This window comes from Cibotium barometz, chromosome 2, assembly GCF_041138505.1.
Source record: "Cibotium barometz isolate CiBa-2024 chromosome 2, ASM4113850v1, whole genome shotgun sequence".
NCBI classification, from domain to species: domain Eukaryota; kingdom Viridiplantae; phylum Streptophyta; class Polypodiopsida; order Cyatheales; family Cibotiaceae; genus Cibotium; species Cibotium barometz.
Window position 1 is genome coordinate 75,344,099 of NC_141047.1, and position 20,785 is coordinate 75,364,883.

Below are 20,785 nucleotides of genomic sequence, written 5' to 3' on the forward strand. Positions count from 1 at the left end.
TTTCTTTGTAAAACCTTGAATGAGGTTAAAAAAGAGTAGAGAGTTGAGTCTTTGGAGGTGATGTATGCCAGATTTTGAACAGTTAATATAAATAAATATTATTGGTAAAAAAGGCCTAAGGTTGCCCTTGCCTCAACTAATTAATTAATGTCTTCCAAAATTTGGCACCCACCCCCATATATATATATATATATAGGCAGTCGAAGGCACTCTCATACATCGAATATCGTCTATGATCTTTATTGCGTTGCGTGATCGAGCGCATCATCGTCGTCGTCGCAATGCCGAAGAAGATGGGAATCAACAGCAAGGCCGAGGAGGCGCGCGCTCGGAAAGCGGCCACGGACGCAGAGAAGAAGGACAAGGAAGCCAAAGACAAGGAGGATACCTTTTGGAAGGATGCGGAGGGGGCCAAGTCGAGGGCAGCCAAGAAGAAGGACGACGACGCGATCAGGCGGGCGGAGATGCTTGCCAAGAAGGCGGAGGCCAAGAGGCTTGCGGAACAGGAGGAGAAAGAGCTGGAGAAATACGGCAAAAGAGTAGACAAAAAGCAGGGCAGGGTCGCCCTGCCCACGCCCAAAGTCACCGCTGTTGAGCTCGCCCGCCAGAAAGAGCAAGATCAGGTCAAGCTCCAGGCTGATGCTGAAGCCGCCAAGAAAAGGGACCGCAGGATGGCCGACACAGAGGAGTACGAGAGGCTTATTGCTGTGGAGAATACCAATCGTGAGGATAACATCGTGGATGCCCGCTCCGTTGACACTGCCCTCGCTCAGATGACCTTGGCCAGCGACCTCCCCCCTGATCGCCATCCAGAGAGGAGATTAAAAGCAGCATTTAAGGTATTCTTGTCTTTAATTTTTTTTTAAATAATGAGAGACGCAATGTGATTTTCACATCCACACATCAAGAACGGTGCAAGCATGATAGTGGCAAGTTATATGACAGCCACACCGATGAAGAAAAGTGTTGCAGAGGGTTTGGCTTGGGTAGCCCAAAGGTGCTGGGGCTGATGAGTCTAATTCTTTCTATTTGCTTCTTCCCTTAGTGGTTGGCTTGAGTCTTGGGTAGCCCAAAGGTGCTGGGGCTGATGAGTCTAATTCTTTCTATTTGCTACTTCCCTTAGTGCTTGGCTTCATTATGGTTGAGTCTGCCTTGCATCTCCGGAGGTTTGATAGAAACTCAGTATGAAGGCCTTAGTGTGAATATATGCTCTTATGTGTGTGTGTGTGTGTGTGTGTGTGTGTGTGTGGAGTGCGTGTGAGAGCATATCTTGATATAGAGTTCTACACCCACTATTGGGCAATGATGACGTTAGTGGGGATGTCGTAGTATCTAGTCCATACTATGTATAATGGAGTTCATAGTTATATAGTCTTGTGGGTTGACTACCATGAGTATATAACATGCATGTTCCTAAAAGGTGAATTTGGGCATGTTTCTGGATTCATGTAGGTATATATATGATCCTCTTCTAACACCAAGATAATATTTCATTTGTTGTAGAGTAGATTGTCACCCTTCGAGTTTGATGGAAGTCTTTCCTATAATCCTACGCAGTTTGTTCATTGAATAACCCAATTGTACGATGAAAAGCAATTGGTGGACATCGGAATTTGAGTCCGGTGTGAGTGGTAGGTCCACTTGTCAAGGCGAGGTGCAAAACCCAAGTCTCAGGCACTAACGCGAGCAAATAGGACACCTTTTGCAATGGGAGAAAAGGATTATGGGCTAATGGGCACACACAATAGTCGACTCCAAATGCTTGAGCACAACTAGTTGCTAATTTACAAGGGCAGCTTGTGCAAGCAAGTAAACACAGCATATCTTCTTGTAGAGGCAGTCTTCAGCAGGTGCGTTGGGTAGTAGCATGAGAGAACGTAGGACTCGTGTGCAATTCAGCAGATGGAAAACGTAGGTCTTTAGCTAGGAGTTCTTGTGCACTTCAGTCCACAAGCAGTATCGTGCTTCACTTTGCATCAACAGTAATACAAGCAAATAGTGTAGAGTTGCAGTCGTAGGCCTTGCAATGACTATTGTATTTCACTTTGCATCAACAGCAATGCAAGCAAATATACCTATGCAGTGTTGTGTGGCGTTTTTGAAACGCCTTGTAGAAACTCCATTTCCATAAGATTTTGTACGTTACATATTTTTCTAAACGTATTTTGAACGCCCTTTTCCATGCAATGAAGGGGTTAAAAATGCATGTTTTAGCATGGTACAAGGAAAAAAGGCAAATTTTTGGTATATCAACGTTTAAATGTAAAACATGCACAAAGAGAAGAGGTAGAATTGTTGGAGGTGGCAATTTGCATAGCTACTCTTGGGTTATCGCATGACTGGAAGTTGTGGTGGATTATCACATATGCGAGAGCATGGGAAGTTGAAGAGCTATATATAGGGTGTGGTGGCACCTTGTCATAGATATCTCCTCCGGTCGTGTTTTTGGGGAGAGCAACGGCTAGGAGATGGGAGCCCAACCATCGACGTTACTCAGTGCCTTGGGGTGGTGTGCGTGCTGCTGTTGTGCGATTTTGACATGGTATCAGAGCTCGACTTGTGTGGTCCTAACCTCTGTTGATCGAGGTGCTCGAATTGAACGAGGGTGTTGGAGGTGGCAACTCGCATAGCTACTCTCGGGTTATCTCATGACTGTAAGTTGTGGTGGATTATCGCATATGCGAGAGCATGGGAAGTTGAAGAGCCATATATAGGGTGTGGTGGCACCTTGTCATAGATATCTCCTCTGGCCGGGTTTTTTGGGGGTGCAACGACTGGGAGATGGGAGCCCAGCCATCGACGTTGCTCAGTGCCCTGGGGTGGTGTGCGTGTTGCTGCTGCTGCGTGACCTTGCCAAGAATTCCAGCCTAATTTAACGTATATGCATTAATAAAATGAATAATCATGAATAATGCAATGATTGTGTTGGAAAAGCATTTACTCAATGCTCCACCCTTGTGTTGTTACTGTGGGTGACATGTGCTCTATTTTGTAAGGCTCCCTTTATGAGGAGCACCTGGGCTCATGGTATGGGCAACAAATAGAAAGAGAGATGGTGCCAAAGGGCAGTCCAACTGGACTGAGCGAGAAAGGGGAAATCTGTCACCTTTGGCTGAGTGGCTGAGTAAATTCTGGAAACACCACGGATCCACTCCTTTAGAAATCCCATCCGATGCATCGTCCCCTCCAAAAAGCCCCAATCCACTTTATCATAGGCTTTCTCAAAGTCTAGTAGGAGCACAATGAGATCCTGTTGGCGCATCCCGGCCGAAGCTGTCGCCTCCCAGAAAGTGAAGATGTTGTCTAGATTGCTCCGATCTTGAACAAAACTTGTGTAAGTATCATGAATCAAGTCGGGGAGGAAGGGTTGAAGTCTCTGGTTGATGGCCTTGGACAAAATCTTGTAGGCAGTCCTGAGTGAAAGAGTGCATAGAGCGGAAGCCAGATAAGCACTAGAGTGTGTTGATCTGAGATGTGCAAGAGAGAGAGAGAGAGAGAGAGATATGAAGCAACTAAGGTGAATATATTGCAATGAAAGCAATCCTGAGCAAGAGACATAAAAGTCTCATAAGTGAGGGATACAAAAGATGACCAAACTACTGAATTGTGAAGAGGCTAGCCCACCTATATATAGGTCATGAGGACTGGCCAATTGGAACAAAATAACTGGCTGACTGGACAAACAGGAGCTGACTGGAAGAGCATCACCCGCCTTGAGAAAAATACCAAGAAAATGGGGAAAAATAGGGGTGGCCAGCCCACAACCAAGGGCCATAAAAGGGATCAAATGTGGACACAATACATGGGTAGAATATGCTAACACCCTCTCTCAGCACCAGATGCTGAACAAACTCCGAGAAGCCGAAGATGGAGGAGCTAAGGAAGCCTGAGAAACCAGCTTGGTAAATAAATCTGTTGCGTTCTCTGCTGAAGGACAATACTCCAAACACAAATCTCCAGCAAGAACCCGTTCACGAACATAGTGATACTGAATCGGCTACCGGACAATAGATAGATAGATAGATATATATATATATATATATATATATATATATATATATATATATATATATAGAGAGAGAGAGAGAGAGAGAGAGAGAGAGAGAGAGAGAGAGAGAGAGAGAGAGAGAGAGAGAGAGAGAGAGAGAGAGAGAGAGAGAGAGATATGAATGAAATGAAATGATATATTAACGTCTTCAAAAGGCCAAAATGACCTATGAGACCAAAAAGGTTACAACAATCGGTGGATCTGATACAATGTCTGTGTAAGAAAAGCTAAAAACAACTAACTGAAACTAAAATAACTATGAGGATGGGTGGCGTCCCAGCTGAGCCAGGCACGCCAGGAGGTTAGAGAGGCAGAGGAGCAGAGACATGAGTTTTACTATCGTCGTCAGGCCTCTCAGTGGACGCAGCTTGGTGATAGAGTGACTGGGGAGTTTTTTGAGATCACTGGACCCCGTCATGCGCGAGCAGGGGTTCGCCAGCTTGCTAGACCGGATGGATCGATAGCTACTGAGCTCGGGGAGATCAGAGCCATTGCCACTGCTTTTTATCGTGACTTGCTTTCAGCGGAGCCAGCCACTGAGGATCGAGATGTATGCAGACAGACTGTGTGGGCCCATGTGCAGAGGAGGGTCACAGACCATATGCGCACAGTTCTAGGTGCGCCTCTGTCAGAGATTGAGCTTGCCGAGGCCTTGAGGGTCCTGCCGCGACATAGTTGCCCAGGGGAGGACGGACTGACGCCGGCCTTTTTTATGCGCTATTGGGACCTTTTGGGGCCAGGCCTCCGCAGGGGCTTTCAGCATGTTTTGGACACTGGGGTGATGCCGCAGAGCTTTTCAGAGGGCTTGATCTATCTTATCCCCAAGGGGGAGGGAGTATCGGATGACATTCGGCATTGGAGGCCTATTACGATCCTCAATACTGTATACAAGGTCTTGGCAAAGGCCTTGAGTTTGAGGATCCAGCCCTTCCTGGGGGAGTTGATTCATGCTACTCAGACAGGATTTGTCAAGGAGCGCAGTATCCTTGACAACATCTTTACTTTCTGGGAGGCGACGGCCCGAGCTAGGTTTCTTGGCGAGGACTTGGTCGTGATGCTTCTCGATTTTGAGAAGGCATACGATAGAGTTGATTGGGGATTCTTAGAGGGCACTATGCTACGCCTGGGCTTTGAGCCAGGATGGATCAGAGGGGTGGCAGCTTTGTATTCCACAGCTCGCAGCCAGGTGCTGATTGCAGGAGGTCGGGGGCCGAGTTTTGAGCTGACCAGATCAGTCCGTCAGGGGTGTCCTCTCGCCCCTTTCCTTTTTCTCTTCTTTGCGGAGGCTATGAGTATGTATTTGACGGCAGAGGAGGTTGGTTTGAGAGGACTTCAGCTCCCAGTCCGGGGGGAGGATTTGCTTGATGCTGAGTTTGCAGACGACACGGGCTTATTTTTGCATGGCCAAGAGGCCAATCTTATTCGGGCAGAGCAGTCGCTCCAGGTTTTTAGTGCAGCTTCGGGAGCATTGATCAATTGGCGCAAGACAGTGGCCTTTTGGATCAGTAGTGCTCCCACTCCGGCATGGAGTCCGGACCCCGGTTTTAGATGGATCCCTCCCGGCACAGCAGTGCGGTATTTGGGATGCCAGATTGGCCTCGATTTGTCACCTGAGCAGCAGATTGCCCCGCTTCTTCTGAGCATTCGGAAGAAGCTATTGTATTGGAGTACAGCTCGACTATCCTTGGCTGGGAGGGTGGTGGTGGCAAATCAGGTGCTGTTAGCGACCATGTGGTACATTACGTCTTGCTGGATTTTTTCGAGCTCTTGCATCAGCCAGGTACAGAGGCTGATCAGGAACTTTCTGTGGTCTGGGCGGGACGGTCAGCCAGCTCGGGCAAAGGTTGCATGGGCAGTTATTACACTCCCGCTGGCTCAGGGCGGTTTGGGCATTATAGATCCAGTCGATCAGAGTAGAGCCTTATTGGGGAAGCTTATTGTTCGGGGGCTGCTTCCAGGCGCTGAGCCTTGGAAAGAGCTCCTCTTGCAGCGATTGCAGGCCCGGGCGCCTCCTGCAGGGGGTACTTGGGCACCAGAGATTCGCTGGATATTCATAGAGATGAGGAGGACAGGCCTCAGTAGAGGATGGGAGGACAGATTTGCTTTGAGTATCCTGAGAGCTTGGGAGCTGCTGAGACCGGGGCTCTCTCAGCGGCCTCCGTCTTGTGTTGAGGAGCGGGCCAGGCAGCCGCTCATCTGGAGCCCAGCGGTTTGTACAGAGCAGGGTCATATGCTGGGTTCTCGGCCTCGTCTAGCCTGGGGACCTTTAGCGGCAGGCCCAGCTCGTAGTTTTGGAGACTGGCAGGCTTTCTGCAGTCTACCAGAGGAGACCCAGGTGGAGAGGCTGAGTCACTTCAGAGGGGGGTTGATTATGAGGGATGATATTCAGGAGGCACTTTCAGAGGAGTGGTTCACACCTCTCGAGCCAGTGGCCCCACGGTGGATGGGTGCCTTCACACAGTTGGAGATCCTGATTGCTGTCAGAGCTAGCACTGAGGATGGCAGATGCCTCTATTATGAGATTCAGGATGAGGGCCGACTCCAGAGAGTGGAGGTGGAGTCGCCTTTGGTTGCAGAGTGCACCTTTCAGAGGATTCGGGTAGTGGCTGCCGCTTCTCGGAAGTGGCATATTGACCCCGACCCTGCTGACGTGCTCCCGGATTGGCGTATATGGGCATATGCAGCACGCCCCTTGGCCAGGCTACAGTGGGACCCCGGAGAGTACGAGTGGCATGATCCTTATGCATCCCTTGAGGCCACAGAGATCACATTTTTCCAGTATACTGTTCGGCTGGGACGGCATATTTTGACGGCGAGGAGGACGGTTTCTCCAGCGGCAGCGGGGCATTGGCGATTGCAGGGACTATCACAGGAGTTCCTGGAGGATTTCTGGGCTCGACTCTGGGCTAGTCGACAGGCCCGCAGGATCTCGGCTTTTCAGTGGCTGGTCGCCCACAGGGGCTCAGCAGTTGGCACTTGGCTTGTTTATAGCGGTCTTCCGGCGGCCTGCGTCCGATGCGGCCACCCTATGGAGACACAGAGACATTGCCTTTGGGACTGCCCTCAGGCACAGCAGATTTGGCTGCGGATGCTGCGTATTCTAGCCCCCCTCTCTCCAGAGGGTATGTTTACGTGGGGTGCCGCTGCTTGGTCGACTTCGTCAGGGCCTGCTATGGGCTATGAGATGGAGCAGGGCAGTCAGGCCATCAGATTTATTAGGGGCCAGCCTCGCCTGGTTCCGGCACCGGATTTCTCGTCCGACAGCTGGACACAGGAGAGGGATTTACGATGGGAGCTCCTCAGCAGCCTCACCATCTGGTTCACCTGGAGGGCCCGGTGCTTCACGGCCTTTGAGGGGAGATTAGAGCCACCAGCAGAGACTGTTCGGGGGATTTGGCAGGAGTTGATCCACACCCTGCGAGGACAGTACGACCGCATCCGGGGAGACTCGGATGAGGCGATTTTACGGCGCCAGGCCTTTCATACCACTTGGCGCTGCGGCCCGTTCTACACCCTACACACGGGATCCCCCCGTTGGCACTACAGGCCACCTGTTTGGCTCTTCCCCCCCCCCATTGTATGATTTAGCCGCTCAGTCCTTTAGACTGATGCTTGTATTTTGCAGCACCTAGGGAGAGTCTCCCGGGCTGCCATGATGTATTCACTGCTCTTCTCTCTGTTAGGAGCAGGAGAGATCTCTTTTGTAGCCCTACGGGCGTTTTTTTACATAACTAATGAAAGGATCTTTTCTCGGAAAAAAAAAAAAAATAACTATGAGGAAAAGTACGGTACTAGGAGCTCCTAATGGATAACATCTAGGAGGAAAACTCCAGCAACAAAGGTAAGCATCATACACATCACCCAAAGATGTCTCTCATCGGTCGATGGCGGATATCCTCAATGTCCTCCATGGTGAGTACTCTGACTGGACGTCTCCCATGCCGTGCTAGTATGGTCTTGATCCTCTGTTGTAGTCTCCGCCGGTGTCGAGATGGGCCTCTCATCTTGGGGCGCCTGGACCGCCCCAGCTCTATAGCCCGATCAATCAGTGTACTAGTGCGGCTATACTCTGGGGCTAGCTGCAATGCCTGCTGGCCGGACTGCTCAATCTCTGGTCGAAAGAAGTCTGTAATCTGCCTCTGTAGGCTGGTAGCATCTTTGTGCATTCTGTGGCAAGCTCCACATTAGCTTTTTTTTGGGTAATTTTTGCTTGTATCGAGGCATCTCTGATCCTGGTATCTCATGACTCTAGAAAGTGGTCCGAAACCCTCTCTAAATAGGCAGTGAAAACGGCCTCGTATCTCATAATATACTGGACAGTGACATATGTAATGTAACTCTGTCTCTGGCTCCATCTGGCACAACTGACAAATCCTGGCCTCAGCTGGTATTCCTCTAAATCTGCCAGTCTCAATCTCTAGCTGGTGTGAGGATGTGTGCATCTGACCAATAGCACACCATACCCCATGAGAAAGATGAGTATCCATGTAGCTGCGCATGGCGTCGTCTTCTCGTTGTCGGATCTCCAATGCACGCATCTGCAACTCAAGCAAGGAGCTTGGCTGCGGCTGTGACCCCGCGAGAGGGTCCCTGTGACGAGGATCTGGTATCTGGGATACGGAAGGAGAGGGAGGAGGAGATGGAAAACGCGGCGCTGGAGGGCGGGTACGCTCCTTCAAGAGCCAAGATCCGTGCCTTCTGCTCATCCAACTTGGCTGTCTGTTCTGCGAGTGCTCGCATCATCTGCTGGAACATGTGTGTGACACTCAAGCCGGGCGCCCTAGCTGGGCTGCCTGGTGCACTCTGGTCGCATGGTTCTGGTTCTCTCTCGTCGCCGAAGCTCGCCATAGCGGGAAAATGCAATTCCTTTCCGGAACGCAATCTGACCATCCACTATATGTGTGGGGGACTTCCGGAGGCTTCTGGAGGCTAAAAACCAACAGTCCTAAGAGGGACAGGAGTCACTCCGAAAGGGGTAGTCCACTGGCGTCTAAAAACCAACCACACGAGCGAGAATAAATTTTTTGGTTTTCTTTGCTGAATCTTTGTCTTTGAAGTAGGCTCTGATACCACTGTAATATGCGGAAGCTTCGGAGAAGGATCGGTACTTCAAAACTCAGAAATCAGCACTCTTTTCGTGACGGAAATTAACGCACAACTGAAAGGAGAAGTGCAGAAAATAGAGAGAGAAGGGGAAGATGGAGAGGACACAGTATTGGGTCCCAATTACCCTCTGTAGGGCCCCCACCACGGATGGTGTATTTGCTTTATTAGAATGAATACAGAAAACTTGACCTTTCTTGGCTGGGAAATCCCTGCCCTTGACTTTCAGAAGTCCACCCCTTTGCTTAGCAATCTCCTTGGCTTGTCTGGCCCTTGATTGGCTTGAGCTCTTGGTGAATACTGATATGAATGATGGGATTGTGGACCTCTCCTATTTATACTACCCTTCGGGGGCAGTCGGCCAGCATAAAAGCAGGCGGCCAGCAGCATATTCCCACGACTGAGTATTTTCAGCATTAAATGCTCAAATAAATTCCAATAAATGCTGCGTAAATTCCCTAGCAAGCTGGGGAGGCAGGCGCTTGCTTCTAGAAGGCTGGGCATAGCCTTTGCCCACAATCCATGGGCTGGGCAGCCTGTATGGGCTGCCCCATACTTGCCCTACAGCCCCATGAAGGCTGTAACCTCCTGAAAATGGCCTTATTCTTGCCTTAGGGCTGTCCCACAGCCCTTCCATGGCTGGTGGGTCCTGGGCCTTATTGGCCCACATGGGGATGGTTTAACACCATTCCCATGCCCATACCAAGCTCCGGGGTAGCCCTATGGGCTGGCCCCTTTGTCCTAAACATAGTCTACTCAGTGATTTGGCATCCGGTACCATACCAGATACACAGAACCACTGACATCATTCTAGAGGGAGACTCACAGCGCGGACTGGCACTGTTTCATGTGCAGGACAGTGCACATCTAACCTTGGACTCATGTGCAGGACAATGCACACCTGACCTCGGACTAGTGAGATGGATCCCTGGCTGACTCGTCCCGGACTGGGCTCACATGGGACCAGTTCACCATCCCAGGTCCTGCACCTTCTGTAAAGAAATGTCTACGTGGCATCCAAGTGCTGGATGCACGTGAAGGAAGGAAAGCTCGTTGGGCTGAGTTAATGCAAGATTTTGATTTTGAGATCCGTTATCGGAAAGGGTCCATGAATAGTGTTGCAGGTGCGCTTAGTCGAATTAGAGAGGTGAATTCTTTGTCGTTCACCAAGATTTCTACCGACTTATTTCAGTCATTGAGAGGGCTTTGTAGGACTGATAGTTATTTTGGTCCATTTTGGCAGAAGATCCAGGACGGGAGCTCATTGATTGACCAAGACTCAAATGATTGAGCAGTTTACCATTTAGGCTGCAGGAGGCCAGTGGATGATTCGGAATGGTTTACTATTCCGTAATGACAAAATTTGTGTACCAGAGATCTCGGATATTAGGTCCAAGATTCTTAAGGAGTGTCACGACGCCCCTTCTGCTGGACACCCTGGGGTACACAGGACACTATCGTTAGTGAAACACACTTTTTATTGGCCAAAGATGAAAGGGTATGTAGAAGATTATGTTCTCAAGTGTCAAATTTGTCAGGTAAATAAAGCTGAACGCTTTAGATAGGCTGGGTTGTTGCATCCTTTGCAAATCCCAGGTAATAAATGGGAAAGTATTTCCATGGATTTTATTACCGGATTGCCAAGAACACATCAAGGCCATGATTCTATTTGGGTTGTGGTAGATCGCTTGACAAAAATGGCTAGATTTTTACCGACCCGGAGACTATTACAGCTACGCAATTAGCACGGCAGTTTATCGAGCAATTGTTTAGACTGTACGGGTTACCGCAGGACATAGTCAGTGATAGGGACTCTAAGTTTACGAGTGATTTTTGGAAACTTGTTTTTGAGAAGTTGGAAACAACATTGAATTTGAGTTCCTCTGATCATTCTCAATCTGATGGCCAGACTGAAAGAGTGAATCAGATTTTGGAGGATATGCTTCGAGCATACATATAGCTTTGCATTCTCCTAGTAGTAGAGCTCCATCCCCTCCCCCACTCATTGTACTTATTGCACACCCAGATTCAGCTTTTTAGTTCAGTACTTTTTCAATTTGTTGGGATGACAGAGGATACCCCACACAGGTACACTGATTTGTCTTATAGGCCGAGTTCAGTCTTTTTTTGGAAGACATCAATAAAATCTTTCTTTCTTTCTTTCTTTCTCTCTCTCATTAGATGGATGCATATGTAAAACCCTAATTTTGCAAAAAACCTATTTTTGAAGAATTTTCTTAACAAAAACAGGTTATTCAACCTTTGCTTATGCTTATCTCTACATATGGTATTGCTGAATTCTAAAACCCTAAATTTCAGAAACCCTAATTTCTGCACAAATTCTAATTTTTGCAAAAAACCCAATTTCAGAGTCCTAGTGTTGTAGAAACTCTGAATTTAGCTGAAACCCTAATATGCAGAACCTCTAATTCAGCTGAAACTCTAATTTGCAGAAATCCTAATTCATTTGAAACCTTAATTTGCAAAAACCCTAATTTCAGTTGGGAGTACAATGGAGAATTCTTTCATCATTACTTCAACCTAAAGCTGGAAGGAGTTTGCATTTGCATTTGGCAACTGTTTTTGGGTAAGAGCTTATTGTGTTCTCTAATCTACTCTACATCCGCGTTCTTGGCCATTAAGGTCTCTTATGTCTCGGCTTGGCACACACATTGGATGCTAGTGGAGCATAGCTGCTTGTGGGAAGACACTGGGGATTGGGGAGTGAGATTCTTTTTCGAAAGAAGCTGTGGATTCAACCTCTCCAATGACACAACTTGTTTGAAGATATTTTCGTATGCATGGATGTCATTGGAAATCTGGCAAGCATTGCCCATGAAGCTTGTATGTAATCTATCTTGGTAATACAATCAAGTTACAAGGGGAGTCGTGTGATATGCAGCGGAAGTCGTTGTATTGGAAGATCCTGTCACATAAATGCTCACACCGTCTTCTGTATCCTGAGTTTCGTGAGTTTAGCAATCCACTTTAATACTTCAAACTTTAAAGAGATATGAGAACTGTACACCAGATTGGGTCCCGAATTACCCACGATAACAAGATATAGTATTTGCTTTATTTCTTTAGAGAGAATGACTGTGGACTGTAGATAAGCCAAACGCAAGATCTCGGAGGATCGGAGCTTGGCTGAACTGTACACGGCTGTAGAAACACCTCGATGAACTGATCTCGAGCCTATGCACTCTTCCCAAGGGCATGAGGAAGGGCTGCACACCTGAGGCTGAGAAAAGAAGGCAGTGGACTGTTCTAAGCTATGTTAGAATGCTGTAAATGCTTATGAATGCTTGGTTACCTTCACCAGAGGGCTGGTGTATGACTGGATGATGCACGGAAGGCTGAATACTGATGTAAACTGCTGTAGGACTGAAAACGCATGAAAGGACTGCTGGAAATCTGCAAACGCAGGGCTGCAGGGCTGTATTCTGGCGTAGAACTGATGCTGGACTGGAACGCAAGCTACAGGGCTGCTGCTGGACAGAAACGCAGGTTTGAAGGGCTGAAGATCTGTAAACGCAGCTTGTAGGGGACTGAACTGCAGGTGGCTGATTCACATAGAGAAAATGCAAGAGTATATGCTGATTTGGGGCTGAACTGAAGCGCTTATGGCTGTGGGGACTGCTGAATTGCATGCGTTGGAGAACCAAGGTTGGCTGAAGCAAACTCAAGCACTCCAAGGGCTGGATGAGACTAGTCTAGTGCTGAATGCAAGGGAACTCCTAGAGCTGAGGAGGAAAGCTCTTAGCACACTGAAGACTGAATGAGAAACTAAGCTCTATGCAAGCCTATTTATACTAACTAGAGGCTGGTCAAGTTGGCTGGTCATTTAATAAAGTTTATAATTATAAATGACAATAAATGCTAAATAAATACTATAAAATATTAAAAAAATACTAGATAAATCCTAGTAAATTTCCTAAGGCTTCTGGGATGTTCTAAATGATGCATAGGCATATGAATGTATATTATGCAGGATGCAGAGTGCTTTCTGATGATGCAAACCCTAAGGCTTCTACTGACTCTACATGCATGAATGATTCTCTCCAAGTGGGTTAAGGGACTTGATTGACTGACTGACCTGCTAAGGCTGAGGAATGACCTACGTAGCTCGTGCCTGATTTATCTTGGATTGAGGATGTACAATGGGGTCACGGCGTATGACAAATATCATCCTACTAGGTTCTAATACTGTACAATTGTTGCACTGCTGATGATGAGTCATCTTGTCACCATGCACTGAGTGCAGAGTGCATGTGACATTCCCTCCTGCTTAGCTTGGCGGCAGGTTCATGGCTTCCAAGTAGTCCGCCAACAACTGGGGGTACTCCTGGAAGAACTCCTCGTCGAGCCATACGGCTTCGTGGGTGCCTCGATCTCGGAATTTCGTATAGAGCTGACGTATCCGTCGACCGGAACCATACTTCCATCGATGAAGAAGAATTTGCTCAGGCTCAATCACTTCTGCTTTGTCTACCACGTCTGGCTGCTGTTCATCTGAAACATCAAACACTTCTGGACCAACATATGGTTTTAGCCAAGAAACATGGAAAACATCATGCATTGTCCAACTGGTAGGCAATTTTAACTTCATGGAGACATCATTTAACTTTTTGACTATTGGAAAAGAGCCAAAACTATGGAATGAAAGCTTGGGACAATGTTTGCCCACCTGTTTCAATCTTTGTTTCATGATGCACTAAGAGACCCAATCCCCTTCCTTGAAGTGGATATCTCGTCTAAACTTACATGCCTGTCTGTGAACTGAATGATGGCCAAGCTCAAAATTGAGGGCCAAACTGGGTTGAGTACCAAACTTTGCGGAATTGACATACTGATCTTCTAAGTCTTTTCCAGAGATGTTGAGAATGGTAGACTCCTGACTGGTCAGGATGCTGGTCTTTCTACTAAGAACAGCTGCTACTGGGTTATGCTGACCAGGGATGTACTTAATCATTTCTTCAACTTGTTGGAAGAGCTGACCCTGTCTAGTGTGCTGAGCACTCCACTGGGCACTTGGCATCGTCGGGAGCCACATAATTGGTGACTGTGAAAATGTGTCTATAAGGAACATGTTTCAAATGTTTGAGAAGGGACTGCTGTTCTAGCTTGCCCTTGAAAGTCTTGGAAAGACAAGAGGAAACTTGCTAGGAAGTTCTGCTAACTGTGGGATACTGGGTAGGAGATCATCCTTAAAAATGTCTAAATGAGAAAGGAGATCTGCTAACTGAGGGATTGAAGATGATGAGACAGCGGTTATTGATGAGATAGAAGTTGTATGAGCATAAATTAATGCTCCTTCTGCTCCCTTGCACATAGCTCGTCGGGCCTGGAGATGAGAAATCATAGGAACGCTAAGAATGCTCCTATCCCCCCGAATCATGACAGGCTCAGGAAAACCTTTAGAGATAATAAAGGTGTCCTGCCCCCAATTGGGAATAGGTTCATATTGACGAAACCACTGGATTCCTAAGATCATGTCATATCCCAAAAGAGGAGAGAATGAATTCTCGCTGGAATGAGGCCTTTTGAACTTGAAAAGAAAACTGTTGTGCCTTCTGAGAGATGTGGGTGCGGAGACCAGGTGTAAACCCGTCTACCTCCAAATGATAGGACACTAAGGTACAGCTCATGTTGGTAGCCAACTGGGGAGAGATGGCATCCTCAGAATTGCCCATGTCAAAAAGGATTATGAACTGTCGGCCCTTGGTAGAGCCATAAGCTCAGATCAGGCTTTTCTGTGTGGTTGTTGCCTCACCCTCCTGCTTAGCATCAAGTACCACGGATGGCATGGAATGCATAGAAGGTAAGATCTGAACCGCATTGGTGGTAGCAAGCGGGTCTGGAGGAGCGGGGATACTGCGGCAACAGTGGCAGAAGGCTCTTTGGAGGCTTGCTCCGCTTGTCTTTTTGGACAATCTTTCTTACCATGCCCAATGGTATGACAGACAAAACATCTGTTTTCTGACTGATACTGTCTTTGCTCCTCTCGAGGAAGATAGCCTCCAGTGACGCCTGCTTGAGCCTTTTCCTCAGGGGTCTTCTTAGGCTTGGATTCCTTACCCCCTGAATTAGAGCTAGGACTGTTGTCTGTCTTAGTGTCTTTAGAAGATGAATTACCCTTCCCCTGTTGGGGTTTGGTACTGGACTGAGAATGACTGCTTGGGCTTGCCTCCGTTCATCTTCATTTCTTCATTCTGAGCAAGAGTGAGAGCCCGGTCATATGTACTTGGTTCTAAGTTACGAACTGTGAACCGAATGTTAGGGTCCAATCCACGAATGAATTTCTCCATCTTAGCCTGCTCAGATAACACGAACTGATGTGCTAAAGTAATAACCTTACCGAAAAACTGAAGCATTGGGGATCCGTTCTGTCTGAGTCCATAGAACTCGTCTTTCAGACCGGTCATGTACTGGGGCGGGAGAAATCTGGTCTTCAGGTCATGGACAAAGATGTCCCAGTCAAAGGCTGTGACACCTGTGGCCTGGTCTGTATGAATACTAGACCAATGCTGCCACCAAGTGACTGCCTCACCAGTGAGATGGGGAGCCGCTAAGTGGACTTTCTTTTGAGGGTCTGTGATCCTAGCTAAAGGAAAATGAGCATTAAACTGATGAATAAATTGATTAACTGATGAATGATCACACTTACCATCATACTTACTGAAGTTTGGTTGACTGCGAATGATGGTGGTTGATGCTGCTGCGGACTGCTGGCTGGTGACACTTATGACTGGGGAGACTGAGAAGAGTTGTTGATACCTCAAGTGTATGGCCTCCTTTTCCCGTTGGTGCTCAAGTAACATACGTTCGCGATCAAGCTCACGTTGGTGTTCCCGAGCGGCGAGTTCAGCCTGACGTCGGTCTTCATCGATCCTGCGTTGGGCTTCCTCATAGTCCCGTCTTTCTGCTTTTTCTCTTTTCCTTCGGGCCTCATCCTCTCTCCTTTGTTGTTCCATCTGAAAGAAGAGGGAGATGTAGTCGGGTGCTGCTGGAGGTGTAGAAGGACGTGCTGCTGCTGCCTCCAAGAGTTGGAGATGCTCCATGAGGAGCTGGTTCCAAGCTCTAAGAAGAGCTATGGTGTCTGCTGTAGGCGGAAGAACATGGTCTCCTTCGGGGGAGACGTCTTCCGGCTGATGAGTACTCTCTTCTGTAGACATGATGCTGAAGTCGGTGGTCGTGCCGGAACGCAATCTAACCATCCAAGGATGCCCCCACGCTAGGATACGGTGTGTGTGGACCAATCTGAATGTGATACCAATGTGATATGCAGCGGAAGTCTTTGTATTGGAAGATCCTGTCACACAAATGCTCACACCGTCTTCTGTATCCTGAGTTTCGTGAGTTTAGCAATCCACTTTAATACTTCAAACTTTAAAGAGATACAAGAGCGAGATATGAGAACTGTACACCAGATTGGGTCCCGAATTACCCACTGAAGGGTCCCCTATCCGATAACGAGATAGTATTTGCTTTATTTCTTTAGAGAGAATGACTGTGGACTGTAGATAAGCCAAACGCAAGATCTCGGAGGATCGAAGCTTGGCTGAACTGTACACGGTTGTAGAAACACCTCGATGAACTGATCTCGAGCCTATGCACTCTTCCCAAGGGCATGAGGAAGGGCTGCACACCTGAGGCTGAGAAAAGAAGGCAGTGGACTGTTCTAAGCTATGTTAGAATGCTGTAAATGCTTATGAATGCTTGGTTACCTTCACCAGAGGGCTGGTGTATGACTGGATGATGCACGGAAGGCTGAATACTGATGTAAACTGCTGTAGGACTGAAAACGCATGAAAGGACTGCTGGAAATCTGCAAACGCAGGGCTGCAGGGCTGTATTCTGGCGTAGAACTGATGCTGGACTGGAACGCAAGCTACAGGGCTGCTGCTGGACAGAAACGCAGGTTTGAAGGGCTGAAGATCTGTAAACGCAGCTTGTAGGGGACTGAACTGCAGGTGGCTGATTCACATAGAGAAAATGCAAGAGTATATGCTGATTTGGGGCTGAACTGAAGCGCTTATGGCTGTGGGGACTGCTGAATTGCATGCGTTGGAGAACCAAGGTTGGCTGAAGCAAACTCAAGCACTCCAAGGGTTGGATGAGACTAGTCTAGTGCTGAAGGCGAGGGAACTCCTAGGGCTGAGGAGGAAAGCTCTTAGCACACTGAAGACTGAATGAGAAACTAAGCCCTATGCAAGCCTATTTATACTAACTAGAGGCTGGTCAAGCTGGTTGGTCATTTAATAAAGTTTATAATTATAAATGACAATAAATGCTAAATAAATACTATAAAATATGAAAAAAATACCAGATAAATCCTAGTAAATTCCCTAAGGCTTCTGGGATGTTCTAAATGATGCACAGCCATATGAATGCATATTATGCAGGATGCAGAGTGCTTTCTGATGCAGTACATCTGTTGAGAGAAGAACATACCTTGAGGGGTCTGCCAAATCTTAAAGCCAAGATCCGTCATCTCAAACACTCTCTCCAAAGCATCCATGACTGAACGGATGCTCACAGAATAAGAACTTGTAAAGATGAGGTCATCAACATATACCACAATGATAACAACTACCCCCCTCTCAAGGAGGATATAAAGGCTCGAATCTGCATGATAATGGCGCAGGCCAAGCTTTTGAAAGAACTCATCAATCTGCTGGTACCAAGCTTGCGGAGCCTGCTTCAGACCATACAAAGCTTTCTTTAGCCGGGTATCATAATTTGGATGAAAGGTAAATGCTTCTTTCAGAGTAAACCACTCCCCCCCCCCCCCCCCCCCCCCCCCCGCCCCCCGCCCCCCTCAGCACTGGTCCAGTCTTTTTATTAAAACTAAAGATTCTTCACCAAGAAGAGGCCCACTTTGAGTCCATTCGTCCCCTAATTTGTACTAATGCAAAGGGACTTTTTTCTCACAATGCTTGTATAGTTCACTTTCAACACTTTTAATAATACCATGAAGTCTGTAGTGTGGTTAAGATTATGCCGTAATGTGGGTCCCACATTATGGGTATGCTAGGCTTTGTGAGAAAAATTGGGTCCCCTTGTGCTAACCAAGGCTGTGCCTGGTTGCATGTAAGGGAATAGTTGAAAGGCTCCAGATGTTGGATTGCAAATGCAGTGAAGCTACCTTGACCGTGCCTGTGTCCCATCTCTTAGTTGCTTTTGTGATTTTGGTTGTGGGTTTCATTATTTGATCTGTTCTACTTGTTTTGAGCAGGCCTTTGAAGAAGCTGAACTTCCTAGGCTGAGGGAAGAGAAACCTGGGCTGACTCACACACAGTACGGAGAGATGATTTGGAAACTCTGGAGGAAGTCACCTGATAATCCACTTAATCAGGCTTCTCAAGGCCAATGAAATATATGGGGTGATCTTTTCAACTGAGTTGTCTTGTTCTACTTACTATTTTCTAGTTATGAAGAGTAGGAAAAAAGCAGCACGTTTTTTCGGAATAAAGAGCTTTAACTTCACAACAATTAGGGCTAAGATACAGTTAATCTCCTCATGTCCCAGCCGTGAAACTGATGGAGCTTTTTTGTTAAAGGATCAAAACATGCATGCTTGGTGCATGGAAGAATAAGATTGAACATGCGTACTTGGTGTATGAAAGGATTTGATTCGTGCAGCCTGTACATACTATACAAAGTGAAGAGAGCAACAGTCATTTCTCTAAGTAATTCGGAGGTTGATGTTTAATGGTTTGTTTATTTGTCAATCACCCTTCATGTGGCTTGCTACTAGCGAACGTCTTTACCGTTATGAAAGCTGAGTCATAATGGTTGCTCTTTAAGGACATTTAATGTGTGATGCTGCAATACAAATAATGGTTTTTCTTATATCTTGTGAGTTTTGAAAGAGTCTTTATGTAATAGGTCGAGAGTGTCTATGGAACACCCCATAGTATGCATTCACTAACATGTGTGTCCACCCAAGAATGATACTCACAAAAGAATGCCCGTGAAGCATGTCTGGAACATTGTAATCATCATACACCATGTAATGAGCACATGAATATCCACAAGAACATAGAAGGGTTAGCGCTTGCCACCAACGGAGGCTCCAAACCATATGCAATGGTAAAGCTAGAGACCAACACAACCTTGGAAAGCTTGCACCCTCAAGGCATGCAGGTCCCATACCACACCCCCCGAGTGCTCACGAGATTGTCACTAGTATGGCTAGCTAGTGCTTTAACCACAAGCTAAGTGTCCTCTCCCAAGGCAGAGTTCCACACATGAACACACCAACACCACAAATGAGCCACAATCCCAATTGTATAGCACAATGACCAGTTCACACTACTATAAGAAATGTGTGTGGTCGGTCTTGAATCACTAGTCTCGTTATATTGAAGCATAGGACATAACATTCTTCATGTGCTACTAAGAGGAAGACTCGGAGATAAAATTTGGATACTTGCGCCAGAGAGAAGTAACATTCTCCCAAGTGTTGTCTTTTGCATGATCCTTCCATCCAATCAACCACTTAGAAGAAGGTAGCCCGTTTTTAAAGGTGCAATCCCTACGATCCACAACAACCACTAGCTCACATGGGGAACATAAGATAAGACATATCCTTAAGTTTCGTAAGTTGGTGGTAAGAAACCAAGCTATTTCTTGCACCCAACACCTCTTTCAATCTACTCACATGAAAGACATGTTGCAGAGGTACTTCATTCGAGAGAGATAGTCTATAAGAACCTTATTAATATTTTTCAAGATCATACAAGGTATGGAATATTTGTAGACAACTTATAGATCTTTCTAGTTCGCATTGCTTGAGAGTATCAATTGGAACATAGAAGGGTTCGACTAGCACTTTGTCACTTTTTGAGAATATCACATGCAATGTTGAGCATGTTCTTGGAGGGTTTTATTTATGAGGATGTCATCCAAAAATACTATTAAGAATTTTCTTAGATATGGAAGTCACGTCACATTGAAAATTATGTATTTGGCATGCACATTGCAAGCAAATGAGTTGAGATGGTGTCCAAACTTTGCAAGAGTGAGGGTAGAGTCCACATATATACACTTGTAAAGTTTGGTCATCATTGGCACACATTTGGTTTTAATGTGTGAGACGCTTTCACCAACTTTGATGGTTACCAAAATTTGTAAGACTAGGGGTGGTGTCTACATGTACACACTTGCGTCTGTTAGAAACTAGTTGGTGCATTCGTGAGTCCAAATGATAAAACCAAAAACTTATGATGTCCATACATGGTTCTAAAATTAGTCTTAAAACATGTCTCTCTCAAATATGCTAATCTGGTGGTAATATTTTCTTAGATCAATCTTCGTGAAGTATCATGTTCCACAAAGTTGATCAGTAAGCTTATCAATTTTGGGTGACAGATAGTTATTTTTAACAGTAAACTTGTTAAGATCAAAATTTTTGTTAGAAGAACTGGTGCTCTCCATGATGACTTGTTAGGCCCCATCCGAAAGGTCGAGAACACTCATGTTTATTTCATTGGGCACAAAGCGTAAATATACATACTGCAAAGTATGTTATAAAGGCATTCCAAGGCATGTATAAGAGCATGTGCAAGAAGTGGTAGACCAAGTCAACAAAAAAGGCTACACTAGCTCAAGGGCGATTTATCCGACAAT

General features: G+C 46.6%; 1 protein-coding gene across 2 annotated transcripts; it reads left to right on the forward strand.

Moving 5' to 3' along the window:
- The first annotated feature begins 219 nt into the window (after positions 1–219).
- Positions 220–18,872, forward strand: LOC147641472 (uncharacterized). 2 transcript variants are annotated; one of them, XM_086821780.1, is made up of 3 exons: positions 220–839; positions 18,390–18,537; positions 18,715–18,872. In XM_086821780.1, exons 1-2 carry the CDS (start codon positions 282–284, stop codon positions 18,525–18,527), a joined length of 696 nt encoding a protein of 231 aa, XP_086677906.1. In that variant the 5' UTR covers positions 220–281; the 3' UTR covers positions 18,528–18,537; positions 18,715–18,872. The 2 variants fall into 2 exon arrangements, with proteins under 2 accessions (XP_086677906.1, XP_086677903.1); XM_086821777.1 differs by having other exon boundaries at positions 18,390–18,872.
- The last annotated feature ends 1,913 nt before the right edge of the window (positions 18,873–20,785 follow it).

Bases quoted from the DNA above. Each gene is read 5' to 3' on its own strand.
- LOC147641472 (XM_086821777.1), top strand. From the start codon at position 282: ATGCCGAAGAAGATGGGAATCAACAGCAAGGCCGAGGAGGCGCGCGCT. The intron at 840-18,389 runs GTATTCTTGTCT...TGTTTTGAGCAG, and splicing joins GATTAAAAGCAGCATTTAAG to GCCTTTGAAGAAGCTGAACT.